The sequence below is a fragment of the Opisthocomus hoazin genome, chromosome 14 (genome assembly GCF_030867145.1).
Source record: "Opisthocomus hoazin isolate bOpiHoa1 chromosome 14, bOpiHoa1.hap1, whole genome shotgun sequence".
In the NCBI taxonomy this organism is placed as follows: domain Eukaryota; kingdom Metazoa; phylum Chordata; class Aves; order Opisthocomiformes; family Opisthocomidae; genus Opisthocomus; species Opisthocomus hoazin.
The window spans coordinates 23,442,314-23,469,246 of NC_134427.1; the positions used below are offsets into that span (position 1 = coordinate 23,442,314).

Here is a 26,933-nt window from a genome sequence, read left to right on the forward strand (position 1 = left end):
AGCCTTGTCCAGCCAGGTGACAGCCCAGAAGCCTCTCCTGCCCTCTCCTCCTGCTTTAAGAGACCGCGGGGGTGAGGGGGGAGGACTGCAGCTCTAATAACATTTGCAGGTTGACCTTATTTCTCACGGCTTCGCCGTGCGGATTTGATCCGGACACCCACTGCTTCCTCGCAGTCGCTGCCAAAGGACTGGCTCCTCCTGGCCGCCGCGGAGCTCTGCGTTGGGCCAGCCAAGGGCGTTCACAGCCCTTTGTCTCCAAACAAATCCTGGGGCCAAAATCTTCCCCCTACCCCCCTTCTGTCGCTATTAACCAGCTCGTCGCTACGTCCGAGCCTTCTGTTCCTCTCCAGACAAGATCTTGGTTTACTTTCAAGTCCCAAGCCCAGCACAAGTTCACAGGGGGAAGGAGGAAATCCACGCCGACAGACACGTCCCCACCGCAGGAAACCCTTCCCTGGGACACTGTAAATAAGGCGGCCGCAGCCGGCGAGCCCGGGGCTGTGACCCCGCTGCCGCCCGCCGCTCTGCCCCGGGGCTTGGGGACACCGCCCCCGGCCACCGCTCACCCCAGGCACTAATCAAGCCTGGAAGAGAGGAAAACCAACCAGCGCGAGCAAATCTCTGCCCTTCAGCCCGTCCGACCCGTGGGCATGCACGCACGCTCCCGCGGTGCCGGCGGGCAGAGGGGACCCCGGGCTGCCATGGGCAGGAGCTCGCGTCCACCCGTCCGTCCGCACGCCCTCCCGGCCACTGCCCGTCTCCACTCGCAGCCGTGGCATCGCCACGCGCTGGCACGGTCCCCATCCGGCACCGACGGCTCCCGGCTCTGCCCAGACTCGCCATTTTCCCCTCTATTTCCCCAAGCTGGAGATACCAGGGAAAAGCAATTCCACTCACCTGCCGCCCGGGGAGAGCCCGCGGGCCCCCCGCCTCCGAGCAAACCGCTCGCGGGTGTCGCAGCTCGCTCGTCGAGGCGGGGGGAAGCGCCAAGCCAACGGCCCCGGCTCCCAGCCCACCCGGAGAAGGCCGACAGCCAGAGCAGGCGGCCAGACCCCCATCCCCGGATGGGTCCCCTTGACGTGCTTCATCAATACGGTGTGGTAACACCTGGGGGTGAGGAGGAGGAGGAGGGGGACCCCGTGCGAAGGGCAACGCTCGCTCAGCGGCCGGAGGTCTGTCCGGCAGAGCCCCCCCTCGAGCATTCTTGGCTGTACCCCACAGCTCGGCTCCCGTCCACAGCCTCGGTGGCGAGAGGAAGCCCCAGCGCGGCTGACGAGCCGCAGCCACAGCCGCCGGGGACCGAAACCACCAACGAGCAACGTCCGCCTCCGAAAGCATTTGTACACCTCCAGCGTTCCAACCAACTGAATTTTATTAACAGGAAAATAGTTTGGCGAGACCTGGGACAGGGACGGAACGGGTCGCTCGGCTGGCGGCGGCTGGGCAGGGCTCCATTGCATAGTTGGTGGGGAAAGGAGAGACGCCGAGCAGGCAGGGGCAGCAAGCGGCCGTGTCGCCAGCCCTCGAGCCGGGCGCGGGGCTGCGGAGAGGAGCGGGGAGCAGCGCACGCACCCACGTCAGCGTCCTGGCGCAGGGCTCCGCAGGAGCACGTCCCCGGGCGCCTGGGACACCGCTGGGTGCGGAGGAGGTCGGTTGTGCAACGCCGAACACGGGCAGGGCTTACCAGGAAGCGCAGTGAAGGCCGGGCAGTAACTCAGGGCCCAGCCTTCGAGATTTTAACGAGACGCTCAAGGGAAATGAAGGAGAAGGAATCCTTAGGCACATATCTAAAAAAGGGATCGCGACGAGAAGACAGCTGTTGGCTCCCGCCTCCTCCTCGGGGTCCTGCTGCCAAGGCAGCGTCAGAGCAATTCAACACATTCACAGAAGATTAATCGAAATAAGCTTCTTCCCAGTCAGAAACTGGGCCCAATTTTAAGCAGATCTGGTCTTCTGGGGGTTTTGGGTTTGCGGGTTGTTTTCCTTCTTTCACCAAAACGGCCTCAGCTGGCCAGTCCCCCCCCCCCTTTCCTATTTTGCCTTTCCCAGATTCTTATTTTCACTGAGTGGCTATAACTGGGAATACACCGCCCCGGAGTCACCACCTGCCTCCAGCTGAACGCTGTGTGCAAAATCCTCCTCCTCCTTCCAAACTCCTGAAGGGACAGAGCTTCTCTTATCCTCCCCAAGTTAGTAACCAGAGCTCAAATCAAATGAGGAGATAGGATTCTAGAGCATTTTGCTTTTACTCCTTCATGGAATCTTTCCAATGCAACTTCACAAAAGCAACGTAAAGTCTTTTTTTTTTTTTCTCTTCTAAAAAGAAGATTGTGTTCCACAGATTATGTAGTGCAATTGGTTATCTGGTAGAAAAAAAATTTATCTTCTTCAGCTCCATGGAAGGAAACGCTGAAAACAGTTCCACGGTCTTCATAAAAATAGGAAAGTACATCCAGGACCTTCTAGAAAGTTTCTTGTGTGTGGAACACACCACACCTGCTCGCCCGCCCTCAGTTGAAGAGGATGGAGTCCGGGTCCTGGTTGGCCAGCTGCGCAATGTGCTTTAAGACGTCCTTCTTGGTAATGATCCCCAGCAGCTTCCTGCAACGGGAGAAGAGGTTCTCAGCGCACCGCCACGCGCAGCAGCCTCCCCGCTCTCCCACCGCCGCAGCGCCCAGTCGGACCCCCGCGCTGACACCCCGCGCCAGGCACGGCGCTCCGAGCCCCAGCAGGACTCTGTCAGTATCTCACACTGGAAGCGGTACGGCGGCAGCAACCAAAAGACAAATGTTGATCATGATTAACGAGCACCTTCTCCGAACAGATCCGCCCGAACGTCCAGCGCTGCGTTTCAAGTCCGAGCACTCCCCGTAGCTACTGAGCGACACGGAATCGTGTCCTGTAGCTACGGGATACGCGTGGCCAGCTTTGAGGCAGCCCTGAGCCCCTTCCAGCAGCCCTGGAGACCCATCGCCCTACGGCGCTGCGTCATCGCCCTACGGGCTTTACGTTACCGCTTCAACTGGAAGAGGCTCAGGGTTTCACCGCTGCTTTTTCCCCGATAACAACTGCTCCAGCTGAGGCTCCGTGCTCTCCACTCGAAGGAGGAGGACAGTACAGTACAGGCTGGGGCGGAGCTGCTGGAGAGCAGCTCTGTGGAGAGGGACTGGGAGTGCTGGGGGACGACAGGGTGACCATGAGCCAGCAGCGTGCCCTGGGCGCCAAGAAGGTCAATGGGATCCTGGGGTGCATCAAGAGGAGCGTGGGCAGCAGGGCGAGGGAGGTTCTCCTTCCCCTCTGCTCTGCCCTGGGGAGGCCCCATCTGCAGTGCTGTGGCCAGTGCTGGGCTCCCCAGTTCCAGAAAGATGAGGAGCTGCTGGAGAGAGTCCAGCGGAGGGCTACGAGGATGAGGAGGGGACTGGAGCATCTCTCCTACGAGGAGAGGCTGAGGGAGCTGGGCTTGTTCAGCCTGGAGAAGAGAAGGCTGAGAGGGGACCTTAGAAATGCCTCTAAATATCTGCAGGGTGGGTGTCAGGAGGACAGGGCCAGACTCTTTCCAGTGGTGCCCAGTGACAGGACAAGGGGCAACGGGCACAAACTGAAGCAGAGGAAGCTCCAGCTGAACACGAGGAAGAACTTCTTCCCTCTGAGGGTGACGGAGCCCTGGCCCAGGCTGCCCAGGGGGGCTGTGGAGTCTCCTTCTCTGGAGATATTCCAGCCCCGCCTGGCCGCGGTGCTGTGCAGCCTGCTGTGGGTGACCCTGCTTGGGCAGGGGGTTGGGCTGGGTGACCCACAGAGGTCCCTGCCAACCCCCAACATTCTGGGATTCTGTGAGGGGAGGTTCTGCCCGGGTCTGCAGGCAGTCCCGCGACCCCAGGGCTCTGCCAGCAGCGTTCTCACCCGTTGTGCGTAACCAGGCACTGGCGCAATCCCAGCTTGCGGAATATATCCACGACGATCTCCATGGGCGTTTGGTCTGTCACTGTGAAAGGACTGAGGTCCAGGATGCTCCTGAGTTTCAGCATCGAGGGGGAGCTCGGAGGCAGCGGAGGAGAGTGGTCAGTGAAATAAATAACTGAAGTGCTCACAATCCCATCCTGCTTCTTCCGGGCGTTTTCTGGAAGAAGAAACATTCGATTACATATCATCCCTCCTTTCCTTTCCCAAAGGGAAGAGCATGCCCTTTTCTGTCCCTGCCCACACTGGGATGGCCTCAAAGGTCCGTTCCTTCCCTTCCCCTGCGCTGCTTCTCAAGGCAACCACGACCTAAGGTGGCCGTGCGGTGTTTCCTTTCTACTTCTAGTAACGACAGCGTAACCTCTACGGACTCCACAGTTTCACCCCAGGGGCCAGCTCAGCACACGCTCTGCCCAACGGCGAGGCTGCCAGCCTCTCAGCGTTTTTCTCTGGCCATACAAACACAAGTTCTGGAGATCTTTATCCACCTCCTCTTCAAACCAGGAAGTTAAAATGCCTCGTACTTTTATCAGTCGCTGCTTGGGGCCCATGGAGCTGAAGAAGGGTTTTTAAGCACTTCACCTCCTGGCGCAGGCTCCATGCCTGGGACGAGGGTCAGGAACAGCACACAAGGTAAGCGCTTGCCGCCACTCGGACACCTCCACTAGGGCACCACACTCCTGCGTCCCGGGGACGCGGGTACCCGGCACGCTGCGGCCAGGGCTCGGCATTCACACGCCGAGACGCCCTGGGCAGGGGCCAGCCCGGCAGCCAGACGCCAGGCGGGATATTCAGGGCTGGCCACCCAAAGCTAAATCCCGTCCGTGGCTCACGACGGCACGTTGCTGCGCAGGGCTTGGGGAGGTTGCTCTGAACGAGCGCCTGGGGAGTCAGAGTCACACGAACGCAAGAATCACAGAATCGTTAAGGTTGGAAGAGACCTCTAAGCTCATCAAGTCCAACCGTCACCCCAACCCCCCCAGGCCTGAACCCGCGGCCACAGCACAAAGCAGCCTCACAGCAGGAAGGCAGCGCGCGTTGTATGACAGCGCGCGTTTTTCTGTACTTCGTCCCGTCGGAAGCGTTTGGCCAGATACGCATCAGAGGAACCAGAGCAACATTCCCAGGCTCCAACAGGCTGCACTGCACATCCCAACACTGCCTCTGAACACGTACCTGAAAAGAGAGAGGGAACACACGGAGCTGGTCCGCAGCTGCGGGCAACTTCATTCTAAAACCCACCCCAGCTCTGCCGTGGGACAACGCCAGCTCAGGACCCGGAGCCTGAGCCACAGCCGGACACAAACCATGGGGACTCAACGTCCACCGGAGCGTGCGGCTCAGTACCCTTACGCCCAATCTTCACTCCAGCGCAGGTGCAATTTCTGAGGACTTACGTGCCCGCGTACACCTCGAGCCTAACACACCGATCTCTGCTGCTCCACCAAGAGAAGACACGCTGTCTCGCCCAAGGCGGCAAGAGACAACACGACCAGGACCTCCACTTGGGTCTCACGCTGGGAAACAGCACTCGCGGGTTTCTAAGAAACCGGAGAGCAAGAGGAACCGAACCGTGCCCTGAAGTGTAACAGGGCAGTACTGTTTCCACAGGAGCTCGGCTCCCATCGCAGATGGAAATCGCATCCGAGTGACGCCAGGACAGCGTTCACCAAGTCCTGCCAGCAGCGCGCACCACCCGCCTCACGACCACCAACGCCCAAGTGAGACAAGTGACAGGCCAGGCTGGCTTCCAACATGAGGAGACGGAAGGCTTCCACACCAGTACCGGTATTTACGGCTCTGGCAGCACCACCTCGGCAGCGACCCAACACCCAGCGCAGGGACCAACCGGCCTTTTTCCCTCGGTGAAATAAAACAAGGTTTGAGACCTCAGCCGTACGGAAGCCTTCCACGTCCAGTCATCCACAGAGTCGGGGAGGCTTAGCTCTCGCTGGCAGGCCGGCTCACGCTCCGCAGCCGAGCCCGAGGGTTTATGCATTCAGCAGAGCCACCCTAACTTCACCGGGCAGGCCCCCCCGCCCCTCGCGCTCCACGCACGCAGACCCCACGCTGCTTGGGGATGGAGACGCAGGCACCAGTAAGCGCAGCCACCGTCACCACCGGGTGCTTCAATCCGTCAAGTACAGGACCGCTGGTGCCACTGAAGGCCTCCAACGCATCGTTTGTCTGCGCGGTACCTTGCCCCTTACCTATTGAAATGATGAGGTCTCTCCTGAGGACAAATCCGACGAGCCTCTGGGACTCCCGCGACACCACCACCGGATAGCCACTGTAGGTGGTTTCGTTGATGATGGTCTCAACGTCTTCTACGGTCATGCTGTCCTGAGTGATGACAGTCAGCGGAGAATCGTTCCTCCGTGGCCTCATTACGTCCATCGCAAGCGTCTTGTGTGAGAACTCCTCCTTGGCTTCCAGGAAAGGGTACCCGTTGAGGCGAATGTGGGCATCGTAAATGCCTTCCCGCCCAATGGCGTCCGCCACCCACTTGCTGGTCATGGCTGCTGCCATCAGAGGAACAATGTACTCCAGTCCACCGGTCAGCTCAAACATAATGACCACCAGTGACACCGTCATTCGGGTCACCCCACCTGCAAGCAGAAGACAGAGGCCGTGAGCAGGCAGCCTGGGGGCTGGCAGCAGGAGAGCTGCTCCCAGGGTCGCTGCAGCCGCCCCCCGCCGAGGCCTCGGCCCAGCACGCCGCCATGCTGCCAGGCTCCCACACCACGCTCACGTTTGCCGGCTCTCAGCCGGACACTTTGACTGCTGTCTGCTACGCTTGTGGAGGTTTTCAACACTGAAACAGCTGAGACTTTCCAACAGAAAACAGATGAGTCTTCTTAGACATCGACATCATTGTTTGTAACAGCATTTTGTCTCGGCATATTTTAATTACGCTTCTGAGATTCGAGTCCTGAAGCTACCCTCAAATATTTCAGAGGAGTTTTGCTCCAGTAACCACCTCCTGAGGGGGCACATACCCTTTAGTATGCTCAAGTGGTACACGGGACAGCTAATGAAGCGGAACTCTCTCCTATGAGGACAGGCTGAGGGAGCTGGGCTTGTTCAGCCTGGAGAAGAGAAGGCTGCGGGGAGACCTGATTGCAGCCTTTCAGGACTTAAAGGGAGCCGACAGGAAAGATGGGGACAATCTTTTTAGCAGAGACAGCAGTGACAGGACGAGGGGTAATGGTTTTAAACTAAAACAGGGTAGGTTTAGGCTGGACAGAAGGAAGAAATTCTTTACAATGAGGGTGGTGAAACACTGGAACGTGTTGCCCAGAGAGGTAGTGGAGGCCCCATCCCTGGAAACATTCAAGCCCAGGTTGGACAGGGCTCTGAGCAACCTGATCTAGTTAGCAGTGTCCCTGCTCGCTGCGGGGGGGTTGGACTAGATGACCTCTGGGGGTCCCTTCCGACCCAAAACTTTCTAGGATTCTATGATAACTGTATTTATTTTTCATTGATTACATGCAAACAAGGCGTATCTCCTTTAAAAAGCCAAAGATGGGGTTTGTTAGCATGCCATTACTGTTCCTGAAACAAGAGCTTCTCCTGACACAGCAAAGCAGCCCCTGCAGAGTTAAGCACAATATTCCGTGGAGGAGAGGCCTGGGAATTGCAGTGAAAGTGAAGTTCAGTCACGTGCACCGCATTTCTCAAGTCCAGCCAAGCGGAAGCAGCGTAACCAAAAAACAGAGCACTCGAAAGAAGAGTTCTATCATAAGGTTTAGGGCCGGAACAGGAAGGAAAATGAACTAAAACCCCACAGGAAAATCTAAAGTCCCTGGGCAGCCTCATTTGTTCCGCTGCCTGTTCGGGAGGCTCCCCAGCGAAGCCTCTCGCACCCAGCGCTAGGTTGGTGCTGGCAGAAGAATGCAAACAGGATGAGAACCACGCTGTGCGCTCCGCTAGCAGAGCTCCCCGCTCCCGAGATGTGGCCAGCGCCTACGGGCTGCGAGCACGGCAGCGCTTCGCTACCGCGCCTCTTCCCACGGCCAACCAGGGCCCGGCCCCAGCTGAGACCGGAGAGGACACTCTTAGAAAGGACCTCTTAGAGGTCTTTTCCAACCTGCGATTCTATGATTCTATGATTCTGTGAACAGGCTGCCCAGGGAGGTGGTGGAGTCCCCATCCCTGGAGGTGTTCAAAAAACGTGTGGATGTGGCACTTCAGGACATGGTTTAGTAGGAACGGTGGTGTTGGGTGGATGGTTGGGCCTGATGATCTTAGAGGTCTTTTCCAACCTGCGATTCTATGATTCTGTGATTCTATGACACGCTGCTCACCCAGACACGCCGCAGCCCCCACCATCGCGTAGAGGCCCGGCGTGATGCAGTCGGCTCCCTGGCTGCACCAGCCGCTGAAGATGGCCCAGTCGTGGTGGTAGAAGGCCAGCTGCTCCACGGCCACTCCCAGCAGCCTGCCGGCGATCGCTCCCACCGCCATGCTGGGGATGAAGAGCCCCGACGGGACCTGGGAAAGCAGGCAACGGTCAACACGCCAGCCCTCCGACCTCCCAAAGCCTATGGACGGACGCTCAGCATGGGTCACGCTGGAGATAAAACCGGCACGGACGCCTGGCCGTACCACCCTGCCCTTCCCGCACCCTCACGCTCTGCAGGCTCCACAAACAGCGCTTCCATTTACTCCCTCCTGAGCAGCAGAACCAGCCAGGCGGGAGGCTGGCTGTCCCACGTGCATCTGCTGCTGCAGTACAGTGCCTGCTTTCTAGGGCTCCGGGGTGAAGTTCTGGAGAGGGAATTATTTTGCTGCTTTCTGGTAATAGATTTTGGGTACCCAGGTAGGACCCTGCTCTTGAACATCAACGGTCCGAGGGATCGCAGGACCTCTGGCCGGCACTCTCAGGGAGAACCTCCGACCCCTGGACCGAAAAGTTCTGAGCAGGGACCATTAATAAGGTAAAGGCACTCTGCCAGTGTTGTTTCTTGCTGTCTGCCTGCAAAATAAACTTTGTCTCACTTGCACCGCAAGCGGAGCCCGTGCCGTCACATGCCCCAGCTGGTGTGGAACAACAAGCCTTTCTTCAAAAGTTTACTTCCCAAGAGAATATATCGAAGCTTCACCCACACGCTGCCAACCCTCCCTCATGCCCTTCCAGCCACACCAGTATGCGTTTACTGTGGGCATGGGATCTTCCCACCCTGCTGGCTTCACGTCTGGGAGTGGAACCATCCTTCTTCCCTGGCAGAAATTCCGACTCCGCTGTGACAGTGAGGGCACCCGGAATCGGCGCCCACAGCAGCAGTGACACCCACTGCTGGCAAGTTCCACCTCCGCGCTTCGGCTGTGCCAGGACTCCTGAAGCCCCTGCCCTCTGAAGTCAGAGAATCTCTCCCCCTTCCCTTTAACATCGGTCACGCAGCTTTCTCACACGCTGTACATCCTTCTCGCAGCCTTGATGATCGCCCCTGGACATCACTGACCACCCCACGGCAGCAGCGGCGTCCAAGTCCCGTGCCGGGGTCACCTTCCTGGACGGCGCGCTCGAGGCCGGGGGGCAGGCGTGACGCTCAGCCCCCCCTGCTGAACCCCACCGCAGGAAAGCTCGGACCCAGGCACCCACCCGCAGGGCAGGGGCTGCCAGAGCCGTCTGACCAAGGGGCAGCTACGGTAAGTAAGCATTTACAAATTAGGATATCGATTGCTTTGCAATTAGCTATTGCACACGTATCAAAAAGGCTTAGGGCAGGACAATTTAGAAGCATTTTGTGTTTGGAAAATGGGACGTGAAGCCCTGGGGCACCAGCTTCAGTGACCACATCTGGCGCTCACCGGCTAAAAGCTTTCTACCGCCCTCAGTTACAAGCAACAGGACAAATAATTGCAGTCTATCACCCTGCCCCTTCTTACCAGAGCCTGGGGAGGAAAACACCTCTGTTTACTGAGCAAATAAAACTGCAGAGAACAAGAAGAACGTGAGCTCCTTTACAGGCAATTCTCACCTTCATGCCAAAGGTGAAGATCGTGATGAAGACTTTCATTATCAGGGCCAACGCCAGCTGCCACATGGCAGTGTAAACCCCAGGGCCAGCGGCTCGGTCTGGCAGGTCATCCCCTTTGGTGCTGTTGAAATCATTCACGTACTCGCAGAGCTTGGAAGAGTCCAAAATCCCACAGTCGTTGAAGAGCTCAGAAATGAGCTCGCTGGTGCTCATTCTGGTGTACTCGTTGGGGAAGGCCAGAACGGCCGTGATGGCAGTCACCACAAACACCTCCAGCACCGGGTATTTACCAAGCTTGGTCGTCTTGCGTCGCCTGCACCAGGCAATGTTGCTGCGAATGAAGAAAGCTCCCCAAAGCCCACCGAATATTCCCAGGAGGATGAACGGCACAAGCTCCAGCAGGTGCCACGGCATGTGAAATTCCACGTAGAAGAGAACCAGGCGACTGTTCCCGAACGGGTTGATGGAGCGCAGGGTGAACGCGGCGACCAGTGCGGCGAAGAAGGACCTCCACAGCGTCTTGAGAGGAAAGTAGTAACTGACCTGAAGAGGAAGAGCAAAGCAGACGCAGTCACTTTAACGTCTGTCACTGCACCGATCGCTGCCCAGTAACAAAGTCCCCCCTGCGTGAAGTAAGAGCACGGACTGGGAGGGATGTGCACTGGCTCACAGTCTCCTCTCCAGCCAAGCACCCAGGCTTTATCCTGGATTGCAGTGACCGTGATGGGTCCTGGCCCGCGTGCTTCCAACGCAGAACGTGCCCTCGACGGTTCCTGAGGTGGTGGTGACTTACTCTGAGAATCAAAGCTGTTACAGATCAGCTGCGAGCTGAATCCGGAGAACTATTTGCCTTGCACGCTCTGCAAAGTCCAGAAGTGCCAACAACTGCGCTGGCCAGAGCTGCCAGGGTTGCTCAGCTCAGCAAAACCATCCCGTTCCTCCCCAAGCTACGCCCTGAAGCAAGCAGCAGTGACCCATTTCACGTCTGGATCAGAAGAAGAAGGACAAGAGGTTCCTTGGGAAGAAACGGGCTTTGATAAGCCGGGTAGGTTTGCTCCCAGGTACCCTGGGACAGAGCTGTCAGGAGCGAGCGGACATACGGAAAACACGGCAGAAGCTGTGCCTGTGAGCAGTCAGTGCTGCTGAGCACGGACAGACCAGGGGAAACCAACAGATTTATTGCAAAGCTATGGATAGATGTCGTCCAAAATAAATTCTCCAGTATTCATAAGGATTACCTGAAAGCCCAATAAGCTTTCAGGTTGCGTGGCCTTGTAAAGACACCACCAATCCGTATTCCCAACATGGTCTCCTTCCCACACCCCAGCAGCTATGAGCGGACTGTATCTTTAAACCAGCAGGGTCAGTTCTCGCAATAAAACAGCTCGCCAAGAGCTAACAGAAAATGCTGATGTTACCTCTTCCAGACTAAAGAGCACTCCTCCGATCGGGGCACCGAAAGCTACCGACACACCCGCAGCTGCAGCCGCTGATAAAACCTAAGAGAGAAACCACAGGGAGTCAGACATTGCCAGCTCCCCCCCAAACCTTCTCTCCTTTTTTTTTTTTATGTCTTTAAATTTGTATGGCTTTTCCCTCCAGTGAGTGCACAGCAAGCCATGGCCTGACCTGTTTTAAGGACAGCAGGGAAAAGATGGAGTGAGCCAGCTCCCCTGGGAGCAGGGCTGCAAGGTGCTGGCGTTCCAGCAGTCCCACCCCCAGAGCAGCAAGGGTGGCATCGCTGGCCACCGCCTTTGGCCGTTTCAGCAGAGCTTGTGCTGTTCGCTTCCACCTTCCACCCAGCTCCAGCGAAGCAGGACAGCAGTGAGGGCACCTCCCGGAACCCACCGACTCTTCCCGTGCCTGCCTGTCCCACCTTCGCACCACTTCTCCAAAGAGGGTAACGCAGCGTAACGAGGGGTGCTGGGGGCCACCCAAAACCCTGCCAGCCCCCTTGATGGGTCCTGCTGGGTTTGCTTTAGCAGAAGGTAAACTGGCCAACGTGACACTACGCTTCTGACATTAACTGCTCTCCAGTGGCTTGTCCAGAGAAAAGCCTTGCAGCACTGCGAGGAAACGCTCACGAGCTTCACGTTAGATGTTAGCTTGGTTCATCGCTGTGTTGCTGAAAGCAAAGCCCTTCGTTCCGCTCCTACGGCCAGGTCCCTCAAGCAGTCCCACGTGGCACGCACAAACCGGCGCTGCAGGACTGGGTCCGCAGCAGGCTGGTGCCAGGGAGCACTCCCATCACAAATGAGACGGCGACTGCGCTGGGGAGATGCCGGGGTGTCACTTCCCGACCTGGATGCCTTTTGCTCCAGCTAGGCATTGCGCTGGGGCACGCTGAGAACGTGCCCAAACCAGTTTGCAGCCAGTGCAAAGCACCAGACCCAGCAGTCTCCCCGTGCCACCTCAGCAGTTCGGCCGCATCGGTGTCTCCCCGTACCTCTCTGCGCTTCGCCTCGTTCTTCCTGTACTTGGTGAAGAGGTGACACAAGATGTTTCCACAGCAGCAGGCGACGTGGACCAGGGGCCCCTCTTTGCCCAGGCTCAGCCCAGAGGACACCGCCAGCACTAAGGTGATGGTTTTGATGATCAGCGTCCACTTGCCCAGGTAGCCTCTAATGATGAAACCACTTAAGATAGTTTTGATCTGGAAGTCAAGCACACAAAGCTCTACAGGCTTTCATTCAAGCCCTGGTCAGAGCTCCTGTTTTACTCGGCGTTCCCAATCCTGTCCTCAGCTTTCCCCTAGAGCTTTCAGAGTCCCTCCCCAGCTATCAAAAGTAACGTAGAGTCAGCAAAAATATCCCTCTGTGCAAAGGCAGAACCGGCCCTTTGAGTCCTGCCTTCAGGGCCACCATCCCTGCTGAAGAAAAACCCGAGGCTAGCTTTTACAGCCTGGCATCGGCAAATGGTGCGCTTTTGTTCGCACCTCCTGCGGTAAATGCCAAAACATTTTAGTTTTTGAAGGGATTGCAAGGAGACTCCAGCACTTAAAAATGCTTCAGGAATAGTTTGGATAAAACCACATATATCAAGCCACCATCCAAAGTGCAAGGAGTTGTTATTCCTCAGCAGGCACGCGTAACCTCTGGATGGTGGAGCCCTACCCCACCTCCAGCAAACCCAGCCCACTCTCATTCCGCCTCACCTCTGGGATCCCGGAGCCGCAGGCGTAAGGAGCAAACCCCTTCACGAGTAACACAGCCAGCAGGGAGAACAACAAGGCCCAGATAACGTACATGAAGTAGTTGAGAATATACGCGAAAGCCCCCTGAAACGCAGAGTTACCCACATGAGATCGCTCCAGCTGAGCTCACGTCCAGCCCGCGCTGAAGCAAGCACGCAGGAACAGCAGGTGGACTCACACACAGTCACAAAATCACAGAATGTTCGGGGCTGGAAGGGACCTCTGTGGGTCATCCAGTCCAAACCCCTGCCGAAGCTGTCACCAGCCAAAACCAGAGAACTACAGTAAATCCGAGGTTTTCAAGGACAAGTTGCATCTGCGGGGTTACAGGGACATGAACTACCTCCAAAGACCATGAAGGCTGTGCTGCCATTCAGCGTGACCTGGATAGGCTGGAAAGCTGGGCAGAGAGGAACCTGATGAGGTTCAACAAAGCCAAATGCAGGGTCCTGCACCTGGGGAGGAACAACCTCATGCACCAGTACAGGCTTGGGACGGACCTGCTGGAGAGCAGCTCTGCGGAGAGGGACCTGGGCGTCCTGGTGGACAACAGGTTAACCATGAGCCAGCAGTGTGCCCTGGCTGCCAAGAAAGCCAATGGGATCCTGGGGTACATCAAGAAGAGTGTGGCCAGCAGGACGAGGGAGGTTCTCCTTCCCCTCTACACTGCCCTGGTGAGGCCTCATCTGGAGTACTGTGTCCAGTTCTGGGCTCCCCAGTTCAAGAAAGATGAAGAGCTACTGGAGAGAGTCCAGCGGAGGGGTACGAGGATGAGGAGGGGACTGGAGCATCTCCTCTATGAGGAGAGGCTGAGGGAGCTGGGCTTGTTCAGCCTGGAGAAGAGAAGGCTGAGAGGGGACCTTAGAAATGCCTCTAAATATCTGCAGGGTGGGGGTCAGGAGGACGGGGCCAGACTCTTTCCAGTGGTGCCCAGTGACAGGACAAGGGACAATGGGCACAAACTGAGGCACAGAAAGTTCCGTCTGAACATGAGGAAGAACTTCTTCGCTCTGAGGGTGATGGAGCCCTGGCCCAGGCTGCCCAGGGAGGTCGTGGAGTCTCCTTCTCTGGAGATATTCAAGATCCGCCTGGACAAGGTCCTGTGCAGCCTGCTCTGGGTGACCCTGCTTCGGCAGGGGGGTTGGACTAGATGACCCACAGAGGTCCCTTCCAACCCCTACTATTCTGTGATTCTGTGACATGGAACAGCAAACCAGGTGCACAAGTCCCTTGGTGCTGGGTGAGCGTTGTCCCAGTCAGGCGGGCTGCTGCACTGGCTGGAGCTGCCAGAAACGCAAGACCTGAGCTCGCCTGGCGCTCCTCTGAAACGTTCACGGGCAGAGCACCCTCCAATCCACAAGCCTCAGACGCGGGGCTAAAACACCGCGCTCGTACACGTGTCCGTGCTTTGCTTCCCCCAAACCTCCCAGGGCAACGCGCGAGGAACGTGCTGGAGTTTACTCGCACCTTGGAAGCCCCGCCATGCCCGTTCAAGCACTGGACCACCCCGAGCCTGCACTCCTGGCACCCACACCCCGATCACCAGCAAGGGATGATCCGGGCTGGGGAAACAGGGCGTTTCGGCAGCAAAACCAGTTGTAGGCACACGTCACCTCTCCGTGGCCGAGGATCAGCTGGGACCAGCTCTTCCACTCGGGACACTTGTCTCTGTCGGTGAAGGTTGTGCTGGACTTCCAGCAGCAGTGCTCGTGGTTAAACCAGAAGCCCGCCAAGCACACTCCTTCCTTCAGATCCGTCATCCAGTGGGCAGAAATGTCAATCAGACCCGCCAAGGAACCTAGGTTAAAGGAAAGATTCAAAAAGAGAAAATTTAATAACCGCCTTATGCAGACTCAAGTATCCGAAGGTTACAGCCTGCCCTACTCATTTTTTACTCACCTACCAACAGAGTAGTACTGATATTTTTGCCTACAATTAACTTTTATTCTATAGAGAGCTAAATGGGAAGATTTGCTTAAGAATGTACATTGAAAAGAGTAGGTCAGGAAACAAAAAGCATTCCTAATAACATTTTGAAGGTTGACCCATGCAAACTGCGTTCAAACCCACCCTGCACCACTAGAAATTAATTCTTCTCCATCTCGCTGACACAGCGCAGGCAGCGGCCCGGGGGGCAGAGGGGGACGGAGGGCACTGCTGGAGGACGCAGAGAAGGCGCGTCACCGGTCTCCAGCGCAAGAGCTGGAACCCAGGAGTTACACTAACAGACTGTGACAGGAGTGGCTTTGAAGTTGGAGAAAGCATTTCCAATTCCAATTAAAAAAAAAAAAGAGGGGAAGTTACAACTGTGCCAAGTGACAGAAAGCAGAGAGCCAGTACACAAAGTAATTCAGATTTTAAAAGAGCAATCTGCAAGTAATTTCTTATTTTTCTGTTAAGAAACGCTCCTACAGTCCCCAAAGATAAAAGCTGCAGTCAGCTCTGTCCTCGGTGAAACCCACATCAACACGGGGACCTCTGATCTGCAGGAGCACAAGCTCCAGAGGCAGCAATAAACATTTAGCAGATCTTCCAGTTAATGAAAAACCGGCTAGCAGCTTTCCTACATAAATATTAACAGAGGATTCAACTTCATTCCTCGTGACGAACGCTCAGCTGCTTTCCGTCGGGAAGACCTGCATCCAGCGGATTGACTTCTGCTGCACCGGGTCCAAAGTTCGCTTCTGAAGTCACTTAAGAGGTGTCTCAGCCGGTCACCCTCCGCTAGCAGCCCCACTTCCCCAGAAACACCTCTCGCTTCTTATATCTAAAAGATATCTCTACCTTTTCCCCCTGTATAGCAGGTGGGAAAAAAAAAAAAAGGGAATCCTGCTAGGAGTCGCTGGCATTAACCTCTCAGCGCCAGCGCCGAGCGTTCAGCGATGCCCAGCGCGACCCCCCCCAGCACGCTGACCAGCTCTGCTCTCAGGAATGGGTTCCTCCCCTTTCCAAGCTCTGCAGCAGCCGCAGGTCCGGAGCAGCGGCCGGGACAGCTTCCAGTCTCGGTTTTATATCTGGTATTTACACAAACACAGCCTCAAAGCGCTTAAAACCACTTCTCTGCAAACTGGGAAGCGGCAGCAGAGCGGTGGGTGTGGGCGCAGCAGGGCCCTCGCCGCAGGGCCCAGCCCTCCCGCCCCAGCGCCGCGCGAGGAGCTGACACCGCGCCGAACCGGCGCTGGGTTTTCCGCGGAGCTGTGCGCTCACCTGCCAGCAGCCCGATGAGCAGCATCAGCAGCCAGCCGGAGAAGGCGTCGCTCACGCTGTGTATCAGCGCCCACGTGGACTCCTTGCTTCTGCTGGTGATCTAGAAAAGTTTTTTCCAAAAGAAAGAAGCATCTTCAGACACCGGTGTGCTTTGGTGGAAATGCTCTAGAGACCACACGGTGATGTCGGTGGAAGACAGAGCTCAACATTCAAACCAGCAGCTACGAGGGCAGGTTCTGCTCCGAGGAGAAGCCCAGGCAGGGGCTGCTCTCGCAGCAGCAAACGCAGCTCCAGGTAGGAGATGCACAAGAGTGGATCGAGGACACTTCCATCTTCCCCAGCAAAAAAGAAAATATTGAAGTGACGCTTTCCTCCTAGGTGTCTTATACAAAACCAAGACACAACTCATCCCTTCATCTTTTAAGGCCGTGTTAGTGACAGCACGTCACCAACAGCCTGATGCCACCAGCAAATCTGAACGCTGAAGAAACCGCGCAAGCGCTCTGCCCCAGCAACTGCTCCATGCTGCCTCGTGGGTACGGACACCCACCACCCGCGAGAGCACACAGAGGCCGTCCCCAGCATTCCAGGGTCTCCAGGTACATGATCAGCCACGCCAGCCGGGCATCGCCGCGAGCAGAGGAGGCTCAGCCGGCACGAGGCGGGCCACAGGGTGAACACCAGCTGGGGAATGGTCAGGCTGGGAACTGGGCTGTGCTGGTGGCACTGGGGAGCGGGGCTCGGGTCCCGAGATGCCCCGGGAGGTGAGCTCTGCGGAGGCTTGGCCCCGGTCTGCCCGGCACGGCTGCGGCCCGTCGGTCTCGCTGCTCCGGACAGGCGGCCAAACGCGTGACGGCAGCTACTGCGCGCCCGGCCGCGCTCCCACGGGAAGCCGTCCAGCACAGCGCCATTATTCCCAGATGAAAAGGCACACTGAGGCGAACAACCAGCCCTCGCTCAACGAGGAATAAAGAGAGAATCCCTTCCGCCTGAATGAGCATCGTTTGGGTTCTTTTCTCTGGATTTTTGTCTTTCAAACGCCGCACTGACCACGAGCAGAACTGCTACCGATTCACAGCAGGGGTTGGGGTGGGTGCCAGAACCATCTCCTTCCAATTTCTGTTCACTGGACCAATCCTACACCTCTCTGGCCAGCAGCAGCTTCTGCCCTGACCCGATTTCAACTCCTTTCCACCAGCATCTCCGCAGATAGGAAACAGCCGGCCCTGTTCCACGCTGGCGGGCATCATCTGCGCGTGGGCGCGTACGCGTGACGCCTTTCGGGTCTGCGTGCAGGCGGCAGCGGGGGCACGGAGCCCCTGAACTGGGTCTGTACTTGCTCAGGCTCGGGCACTACTCTGGACTGTCTGTACCCGCACATGGCGCGGGGACCGCGTTCAGTTTGCGCACTGCCATGAAGACACAAGCTGTTCTGTGAGGCTCAGCAAAAAAAAGAAATGAAAGAATATTTTGGCAAGCAAATCCACAAGCTGAGTCCAGTCATCGCCCTACCAGAGCTCTGCCAGCAAGGGTTTCTGGTGAATCAGGAGCACGCTGGGGACATCGGTTCTTTCTTTAAAGCACCCCTTGCTTTCTGTGCAGATTCCTTTAGCTGCAGAGAGCGGTGAAGTCCCAGGGATGAATTCTGACAGAATCGCACTTGGTTTTCTCAAACACGCAGCACAAAACCATTCCGATAGCAAGAGCATCGCTCACGAGGGCAACTGCCTCAGCAGAGGAACAGTCTGCTTCCCTGTCGATAAACAGCATGGCAGGTGCCTCGACTCCTCCATTACAAACCACGCAGTAGCAGCGTAATCATTCCAGAGAACGCCTGCACCTTCCGCGAGGAGGAGTCCAGGCCTTGCCATGCTTCAGCGTCGAGCGACTTGAACGTGGCGTAAGAAAATGAGCCAGTAAGGCGTTTAAGATGTGTATCAGAAATCCACAAAGGCTTTTTAAATAAAAGCCTTCAGAAGAGAAGCAGCAATTGATAAACTCAGCGTTCCTTCTCCTCGGACTTCTCCTGCCCTGCGGCGAGGCTCTCGGTTCCCACCCTAAGGGCAACCCCTCCACCCGAGGCGAATCTCCAGGAAGCACCTCCCTGCTCCAGCAACCAGAGCTAAGATTAGCTCTAGCAAGTTCATTACTCTGCCTTCAGTGCCAGCAAGGAGCAGTAAGAAATTTTACCTCTCTGTGCCTGTCCCGGTCCCTGGACTTCTCTCGCACCCAGTCGATAGTGTTAAAATCTTCGTAGGTCCCCACACCAGGAAGAGGTTCCTCCAGGAAATCCATAACAGTGCTGGTGCCGTTCATCCCTCCTCCATTATACGAGGAAAATCCTGGGGGGACAAACGGAGCATTTGTTAGCTTTGCCCCTCTCAGGAAGAAAAAACATCACTGAAACACTAACTGCGTGGGAAAACCGCAGAACTCGGTGGAAGCCAACAGCTAACGAGCAGTTCCTCGAGCTAAACGCGCCAAGCGAGCCCTGGGCAGCGCGGGGACGCCCATCCCCAGCTCCTGCAGTTCCCGTAGAGATGGGGTCGTTCCTGGAGACGACTGTTCAGGAACCAGCCAAGGAAATCAGCGCTAGCATCTCAATGTCGACTCTTCCCTACATCCACAGCTTTGGCCAGTTGAGGCTCCACAGCCCGCCGAAGCCTCTCACGGCCCGTAACACCGCAGAGCACGAGCGAGGTCACACACTCCCAGTGATCCACACCAGCAGAACACAGACCACGCACGCTCCTCCTCCAGCAATCCGCGGCGGGGAGCTCCCGAGGGTGTACACACGGAGACAACGGGGGGGAGGCTTCCGACCTGGGCACGAGAGTAAATCTGAGCACAGTTCTGTAAGACACGAAGCGTTTCCTAAGTGTAAAAAGACACAAACCCCCAAATCTGGTCAAAACTAAAAGGTGATGGTGTTGAAGGGCAGTATTGAACCTCCCACACCGAAGGATAATGTTTAATAGTGGCATATTTAGGGCAACCAAGGCAAAGATGTCTTCACACGGGGAGAAGTACGGAATTCAAACAGTCGCTCTCTACCCCACCACCCAAAAGCAAGAGAGCAGGGAAGAGCTGGACAGGCTGGAAAGTTGGGCAGAGAGGAACCTGATGAGGTTCAACAAGGGCAAGGGCAGCGTCCTGCACCTGGGGAGGAACAACCCCAGGCACCAGTACAGGCTGGGGCTGACCTGCTGGAGAGCAGCTCTGCGAAGAGGGACTGGGAGTGCTGGGGGATGACAGGGTGACCATGAGCCAGCAGCGTGCCCTGGGTGCCAAGAAGGCCAATGGGATCCTGGGGTGCATGAGGAGGAGTGTGGCCAGCAGGGCAAGGGAGCTTCTCCTCCCCCTCTGCTCTGCCCTAGTGAGGCCCCATCTGCAGTGCTGTGTCCAGTGCTGGGCTCCCCAGTTCAAGAAAGATGAGGAGCTACTGGAGAGAGCCCAGCACAGGGCTGCGAGGATGATGAGGGGACTGGAGCATCTCTCCTATGAGGAGAGGCTGAGGGAGCTGGGCTTGTTCAGCCTGGAGAAGAGAAGGCTGAGAGGAGACCTTAGAAATGCCTCTAAATATCTGCAGGGTGGTGGTCAGGAGGACGGGGCCAGACTCTTTCCAGTGGTGCCCAGCGACAGGACAAGGGGCAACGGGCACAAACTGAAGCAGAGGAAGCTCCAGCTGAACCCGAGGAAGAACTTCTTCCCTCTGAGGGTGACGGAGCCCTGGCCCAGGCTGCCCAGGGAGGCTGTGGAGTCTCCTTCTCTGGAGATATTCCAGCCCTGCCTGGCCGCGGTGCTGTGCAGCCTGCTCTGGGTGACCCTGCTTGGGCAGGGGGCTGGGCTGGGTGACCCACAGAGGTCCCTGCCAACCCCGACCATGCTGGGATTCTGGGATTCTGTCTCCCCAAGCCCGTTTCCCGACTGGCACAGCAGCCTCTTAACAGAGAAAAAGCCGCAGGAAAACAAGTTGAGTCACGTAGCATAACTGACAACTACCACCAAATAACCCACTTAAGAACACGCTCCTTGCTCCATCTGGGACAAGAAAAGCTTCGCGGAAGCTCTCTAGGGCTCTTCCCGAGCGGCGAGCGCTGCCTGCCCGACGCGCTGTGAAGACGACGGGCGCGGCTGCCGAGAGCCTCGGGGAATCGCTCTGGTTTTAACAACATTTCCACACTCACGAGGCCAACAGCGTGGAAACACAGAACTTGGCATCGACGCTTCCAGAGACCTCCCCGTCCAGATGTCCCCGCTGGAAATCCCGTTCTACAACTCCGACGGCCCAGCACCTCCTGGAATACATCAGGCCAGCAGCCACAGCTCGAACCAGTCCCACCCGCAGGTCCGAGCCGCAGATCTCCGCAGCAGAGGCGAGGGACGTGGAGCCCGCGGCTGAACCCAGGAGGCAAGCAGGGTCCGACCTGGCGCAGCAGCTTGACGGCGGGCCCGGGCAGCGAGCGGGCCACCACCTCCCAGACCACACGACGTCCTGGCGCCTGCCCGGGCCGCTCCGTGGCACGTCAGACGCTCTCACCGCAGTCCCCAGCTTGCTCGCCGGGGTCCGGCTCCCATTTCCAGGGTCCCTGCTCACACTGCAGTGGACTGTGCACATCCTCGCTTAGACAGCGGCTGCTTTTCTGGGAGAGCCGGAATAAGAATCTGGGGGTGGGGTGGTGGTTACCGACTGCCGGTAACAGCACTGTGGGAAGCCGCCTTCCGTCCCGGCGTTTGTTTCAGCTCTGTCCCCCTGACACGGGACCCACCGCTGCCTCACCGCCTGCAGAGCAGCTTCAGGTACAAGCGACGAGGTGGCTCTGTTGGGGGGGTCTTTGAGGCTTTGCTAAGAGCAGGCGAGGGGCTTCTACCCAGCCCAGCGATGCAGCAGACAACACCGAGCCTACCTTGGGAAGCGGAAGATGAGCGACTCCTGCACACTCACCTCGCAAAGCCAAGCAGCCCGGCCAGCAGACTCTGCTTTGAGTCCTGCAGGAATGGCCAACACCTCTCGAAGCGCAGCAACGCTCCCGTCCCCACGCTGCAGACAGCAGCTTTCTCTGTCTGCTCAGTTTATCTTGGCACACCTACCGCAGCCTTTCCTGAAGACAGAGATACAGCCATCCTCCAAAACAAAAGTATTAATAAAGCAGTGCCAAACCTGGCTGACTGAGACTCTGGGGTGCATGAGGAGGAGTGTGGGCAGCAGGGCGAGGGAGGTTCTCCTTCCCCTCTGCTCTGCCCTGGGGAGGCCCCATCTGCAGTGCTGTGTCCAGTTCTGGGCTCCCCAGTTCAAGAAAGATGAGGAGCTACTGGAGAGAGTCCAGCGGAGGGCTACGAGGATGAGGAGGGGACGGGAGCATCTCTCCTACGAGGAGAGGCTGAGGGAGCTGGGCTTGTTCAGCCTGGAGAAGAGAAGGCTGAGAGGGGACCTTAGAAATGCCTCTAAATATCTGCAGGGTGGGGGTCAGGAGGACAGGGCCAGACTCTTTCCAGTGGTGCCCAGCGACAGGACAAGGGGCAACGGGCACAAACTGAAGCAGAGGAAGCTCCAGCTGAACCCGAGGAAGAACTTCTTCCCTCTGAGGGTGACGGAGCCCTGGCCCAGGCTGCCCAGGGAGGCTGGGGAGTCTCCTTCTCTGGAGATATTCCAGCCCCGCCTGGCCGCGGTGCTGTGCAGCCTGCTCTGGGTGACCCTGCTTGGGCAGGGGGTTGGGCTGGGTGACCCACAGAGGGCCCTGCCAACCCCCACTATGCTGGGATTCTGTGTGACTACTTTGAGCAGCATTTTCTGCAAGCAGATGAGATCAGGGTCACTCCTTGCCCGCTCTCCTGGAACAACCGCCCAGCCAGCGCCTTTCGGCTCTCCTGGGCTCAGAGCTGCCACAGAGCCGGACCCCGAAGGCACTGAGTCGGCACGGAGCACCAGGACCTCGCGGCGAGGCCGAGCGCAGGAGGGACGGTCTGACCCGACCTGCACGCTCGGGCCCAGCCCGGCGCAGCCCGGAGACCGACCCGCTCGCCAGGCACCGGCCCCGTTCCGCCCAGCCTGCTGTCCCCAAGGCAGCAGGGTTCATCTCACAAAGTCAGAGCCCCAGGGTCCCCAGCCACACACGGCAATTTCACAGCCCTGCGAGCCGAGAAGCGGCCCACTCGACAGAAGAGAATGGGAAAACAGAGAAAACGTCCTTGTATTTTTTCCAGGAGTGATACTGAACTCTAAAATGGCTGACAGCCATAAATATTTATCAAGATCCTATCTCCTGCCTCAGCTTGTTGTAGATCAAGGATCCTCGGATAAGCAGAGAGGAATAAAGGAAGAAAAGGAGCTCAGCAATGCCTGAGCAAAACACGATCAAGATGATGGTACCGGTCTCCCAGTTCCTAACATATCGATCTCTGAACCCGTGTCTAATGTCTAGAGACAGCAAGCTCAGTGTGACCCTGTTAGAGAAGTATAGTCCATTTTTTAAACACAGATTTGCTGGCATTCTGATCGCCTCTTCTCCGCAGAACGGGTTAATGCTCCACTTCAGAGAGCCTGCCCGGCTTAAAAAGACAGAAAAAGAAAAAAGGCAGTGCTTGTTCAAGTTCCAGGCGCCCGTCACTCGCAGCCCAGCAAACCCGCGGGGCTTTGCTACCCGCCCTGCCGGCACGGCACGGTGACGGTGCCGCCGCACGCCGCTGCCGGCTCCGGGGAGAAGCAAGGGGTCTGCGGACCGAAGGCAGCGCGGCAGCGCGCAGCCGACCGCCACGCAGCAGAAACCCCGCAGCCCACCCCGGCCGCCCGCCCGACCCCAGCACCCTGCACCGAGCGGCTCGCAGCCCCCGCAACGCGCGCCCGCAGCCCCCCGCGTCCGCCCCGGCTGGGTCTGCTCACCCTCAGTCAGCCTCCGCTCCTCCCGCCGAGCCCCCTCGGGACCCCCTGCGTCGCATGGCCGGGGACGGCGGGTGCGCTTTCGCCCTACGGCGGCACTTGCTGCGTCCTCTTCCTCGGGACGCGGCCGACGGCGAGCCCACCGCGGCGCTGAGCCCTCCCCGCACGCCGGCGTGTCGTCACCAGCGTGTCGTCACCAGCGCTGCACCCCGCTGCGAGGGGCACAGGGCACGCTGGCAGGCAGGCGAGGACAGAGGAAGGCGGCCAACCCCCGGGACCAGGACACCCGACGTGCCCGGAGCGCAGCCCGACGCTCCGCAGACGGCCGGAGCCGACCACGCGCGGGCGTCAAGACAGAGAGCAGCTCGTCGCTCGCGCCGCCGGCGCTGGAAGCCAGGCAGGTCAAAGCCGAGCCTGCAGACCTCCAGAGCCCCCCGCCCCGACAGCCCAACCCCAGGGACGCGCAGAGCTGCCACCGAACCGCCCCCCACCCGTGGTCACCCCAGCCACGAGCACCCAGCTAACCCGACAGCCCGGTGATGCGACCGACCGCCGCGCGCCCACGCGTCGCCAAGCGCCGCACCGAGCCCCGCTTCGGCGCAGGGAAACAGGCGTTGATCAGAGGACACCCCGACACCGGTGGGCAGCCACGGCCGTACCGAAACACCCCTTCCCTCTCTCCCCCGTCGCGTGCCGCACAGCCGGCAGCAATGCTCACTGCTCCCGGTCTGTCCCCGAGGCCGGAAGGCGCTGGATTTTTCTTTCGTCCTCTCTGCAGAAGCAATATTTCAGAGCGCCTTGCCCGAGCCCGCAGGAGCGCTCTCTATCTCGCCGTTCCGTGCACACACGGCGCTCGGAGGGGCTGGCGGCGACGCTCCGCGGGCTCCGGCTCGCTGGCGATAGCTCGTGGCTGGGACATCGCCTGGCACGCCTGCTACGCCGCGCTCCAGCAAACATTGACTTTGCTCTCGGCCGATAACGCTGGCAGGGCTGCTCCCAGCGCCGCGGGCTTCTGGCCGGAGGCGCCGAGGAAAGCTGGGGAGATGCCCCCCAGCTCGGGGATCTGGCGTGGAGCCCGGCCCGCAGAGCAAGGCCAGGCGCTGGCTGCAGCCCTCGGCGAGCGGCGGGCAGCCGGCCGGCCCCTTCCGCAGCCACAGCCAGGCGCACGCCCGCGCGGGCAAGGACGGGGCCGGCGGGTCAGAACAAGAACCCATGGGAAACCACGCTGCACTAACCTGGGGGTTTTCAGCTGCAATCACCACCCTCAATTACAGAATCGCAGAACGGTTTGGGTTGGAAGGGACCTTGAAGCTCATCTGGTTCCAACCCCCTGCCATGAGCAGGGACATCTCCCACCAGCCCAGGGTGCTCACAGCTCCATCCAACCCGGCCTTGAACGCTGCCAGGGAGGGGGCAGCCACAGCTCCTCTGGGCCAGGGCTGCTCCACCTTCAGAGCGCAGAGTCTGTCTTCTATCTCATCTCAATCTCCCCTCGTTCAGCTCGAAGCCATGACCCCTTGCCCTACCACTCCTTGCCCATGTAAAAAAGCCCGGCGTCGGCTCATCGCTGCAAGGCGCGGGGAAAGGGCCACTGCCGGGAGGCAGCAACAAGCCGGCACCACCGCCTAACTCACCCAGCCAGAGCTACTTTAACCTACACAGTGGAAACCATTTATATTGCAATAGTTTTGGAAAGGGCTACCAAGGAATTAGAAACCAGTACAACTCACCCTCATAACAAACCACTCGGCAGAAGCCACCTCTCATCTAGGAGATACTCACAGAATCACAGAATCCCAGAATGGTCGGGGTTGGCAGGGACCTCTGGGGTCACCCAGCCCAACCCCCTGCCCAAGCAGGGTCACCCAGAGCAGGCTGCACAGCACCGCGGCCAGGCGGGGCTGGAATATCTCCAGAGAAGGAGACTCCACAGCCTCCCTGGGCAGCCTGGGCCAGGGCTCCGTCACCCTCAGAGGAAAGAAGTTCTTCCTCGGGTTCAGCTGGAACTTCCTGTGCCTTACTCCTTACTAAGGACACAGCCTGCTAAAGGAATCGGGCCTCGTAACGCTTATATTTCTCAAAATAGAAATAAAAAATCAAGACACCTACAGATATAATCTGAGCATGCATTTGGGTATCCATGCAGCTTTGGATGGAACTCTCTTTCGAAGGTCTGAAGTAAACACAGCTCTTGGGGAGCACCAGGGCAAGGCTGCTCACAGCAGAGCAGCCGGCTGCAGACGCAGCAGCTGAAGGCACGAATTCCGGCGCTCTCCAGACAGGAGGAAGGCAACGGTGGAAGCCCAGTCCTTGCTGCTTGTCCCGGACTATTCCACACATCTCTGAGTGGTCTGGGGAAGCAGTGCCTGCGCTTCCCACAGCTCGTGCTGGGTGACCAGCATCTCCCCGGCCGGCTTTGCAGGGCTACGGCTGGACTGCAAGAGAGCAGGAGAAACTCCACGCGAGAGAGCACGGCATGCAGGAGGGGGAGAGGCAGCTGTAACAGTGCCATGCCCCAGGTCAGCACGTCCGACCGAGAAACGCCTGCGGATAACGCTCTGCAAGCCGTTGCTCAACACTCGAGAGCGGTCAACAAGGAAACAGCTTTTTTTTTTTTTAAAATCCCTTAAACTAAGAAGCAGAACGGATTTATTGCTGTACAAATGCACCTTGAACATCACGTGTAGTTCTGGTCGCCTTTACCGTGGCAGGGAAGGGAGGTGACGCCAGTAAGGTGCAACAGCTTCTGGGAAGCTCAGCTGTACCTCTAAAACAACTCTGCCAGCCCAGCCCACCAGCCCTCTGGCCCAGATTCAGATCTCTGCCTTGGCACCAGCTCTGCGAGAGCGCTGCTAACACTCACTCGCTGCCTGGTGCGACACCGTTGCTCGGTACCCAAGCTGTAAGCAAAACTGGAACAGTATCAGGGGATCTTAACAAGGAGCCAAGCTCGATTCCACAGCGTGGAAAAAACCCTCAAGGGAAGTCTTCTCTGTTACCTTGTATTGACGAAATGCTGAAGTTCTACCCAGAGAAGACCAGGGTGAGCGAATGTGCTACTCGCGGTCAGTTTTCAACCCCGCAAACAGCGCGGGAGCAGGCATGAAGACCCACCACAGCCCATTTCAAATCGCTCTGAAACCAGCCTGCAGCGCTCAGAGTACCCACGTTTTGGCCCAAGCTCTTCAGGAGCTCCAGCCTGGGGGCAGGAGGTGCAGTCTTGCAAACACTGGCTCGGAACAGAGTCTCGCAGTCAGTCTGGGCCTAGGTGAAGATGTTTCTCCAGCCCAGCACCCTGCGTTCCAGGCAGCGGGCACGGCTGGTGGTTCCCATCGGGGACCTGACGCCGTACGACAGTCCCGCCACGCATCAGCCACGGCTCGTAACGCAGGCACGGAGCAGCATGGGCCGCAGACTCGCTCCAGATTTCCAAACCCACCCAGCAGCAGGTGACGCTCCCTCCTCGGCCGCCGGACAGGACACACAAGCTCGGCTGGGGATGCTTTTTCAACTTGAGATGCCACGGCTCTCGCAGAGTTTGACCGCCCTGGGGACAGGGCAGCAGGTCCCGGCCAGGGTCTGCAGCCAAGCCCACCCTGGAGACCCTCGGCTACGACCCCCCGGCTCCATCGCACCTTCAGGCTGCGTGCCTGGCACCCGCACACCCGGAGCAAACACTTCCTCCAGGCAGCACGGGAAATCTGTGGAGTGAACT

At 58.2% G+C, this 26,933-nt stretch overlaps 1 protein-coding gene across 4 annotated transcripts in view; it reads right to left on the reverse strand.

Moving 5' to 3' along the window:
* Positions 1-1,354: 1,354 nt before the first annotated feature.
* The window catches only part of LOC104335868 (H(+)/Cl(-) exchange transporter 5), a 42,454-nt gene continuing 16,875 nt past the window's right edge, over positions 1,355-26,933 (reverse strand). For 2 of the 4 annotated variants that reach the window (XM_075435228.1, XM_075435227.1), the window contains exons 3-13: positions 18,532-18,683; positions 16,342-16,441; positions 14,748-14,932; positions 13,096-13,218; positions 12,388-12,594; positions 11,360-11,440; positions 9,942-10,484; positions 8,265-8,451; positions 6,168-6,566; positions 3,901-4,117; positions 1,355-2,601 (exon numbers count right to left, since the gene is read on the reverse strand). In XM_075435228.1, the coding sequence (XP_075291343.1) occupies positions 2,511-2,601; positions 3,901-4,117; positions 6,168-6,566; positions 8,265-8,451; positions 9,942-10,484; positions 11,360-11,440; positions 12,388-12,594; positions 13,096-13,218; positions 14,748-14,932; positions 16,342-16,441; positions 18,532-18,683 (2,285 nt within the window). In that variant the 3' untranslated portion in view covers positions 1,355-2,510. Of the gene's footprint in view, positions 2,602-3,900; positions 4,118-6,167; positions 6,567-8,264; positions 8,452-9,941; positions 10,485-11,359; positions 11,441-12,387; positions 12,595-13,095; positions 13,219-14,747; positions 14,933-16,341; positions 16,442-18,531; positions 18,684-23,221; positions 23,383-23,877; positions 24,107-26,933 lie in introns of those variants that run through there. The other 2 variants (XM_075435229.1, XM_075435230.1) reach the window with 2 other exon arrangements.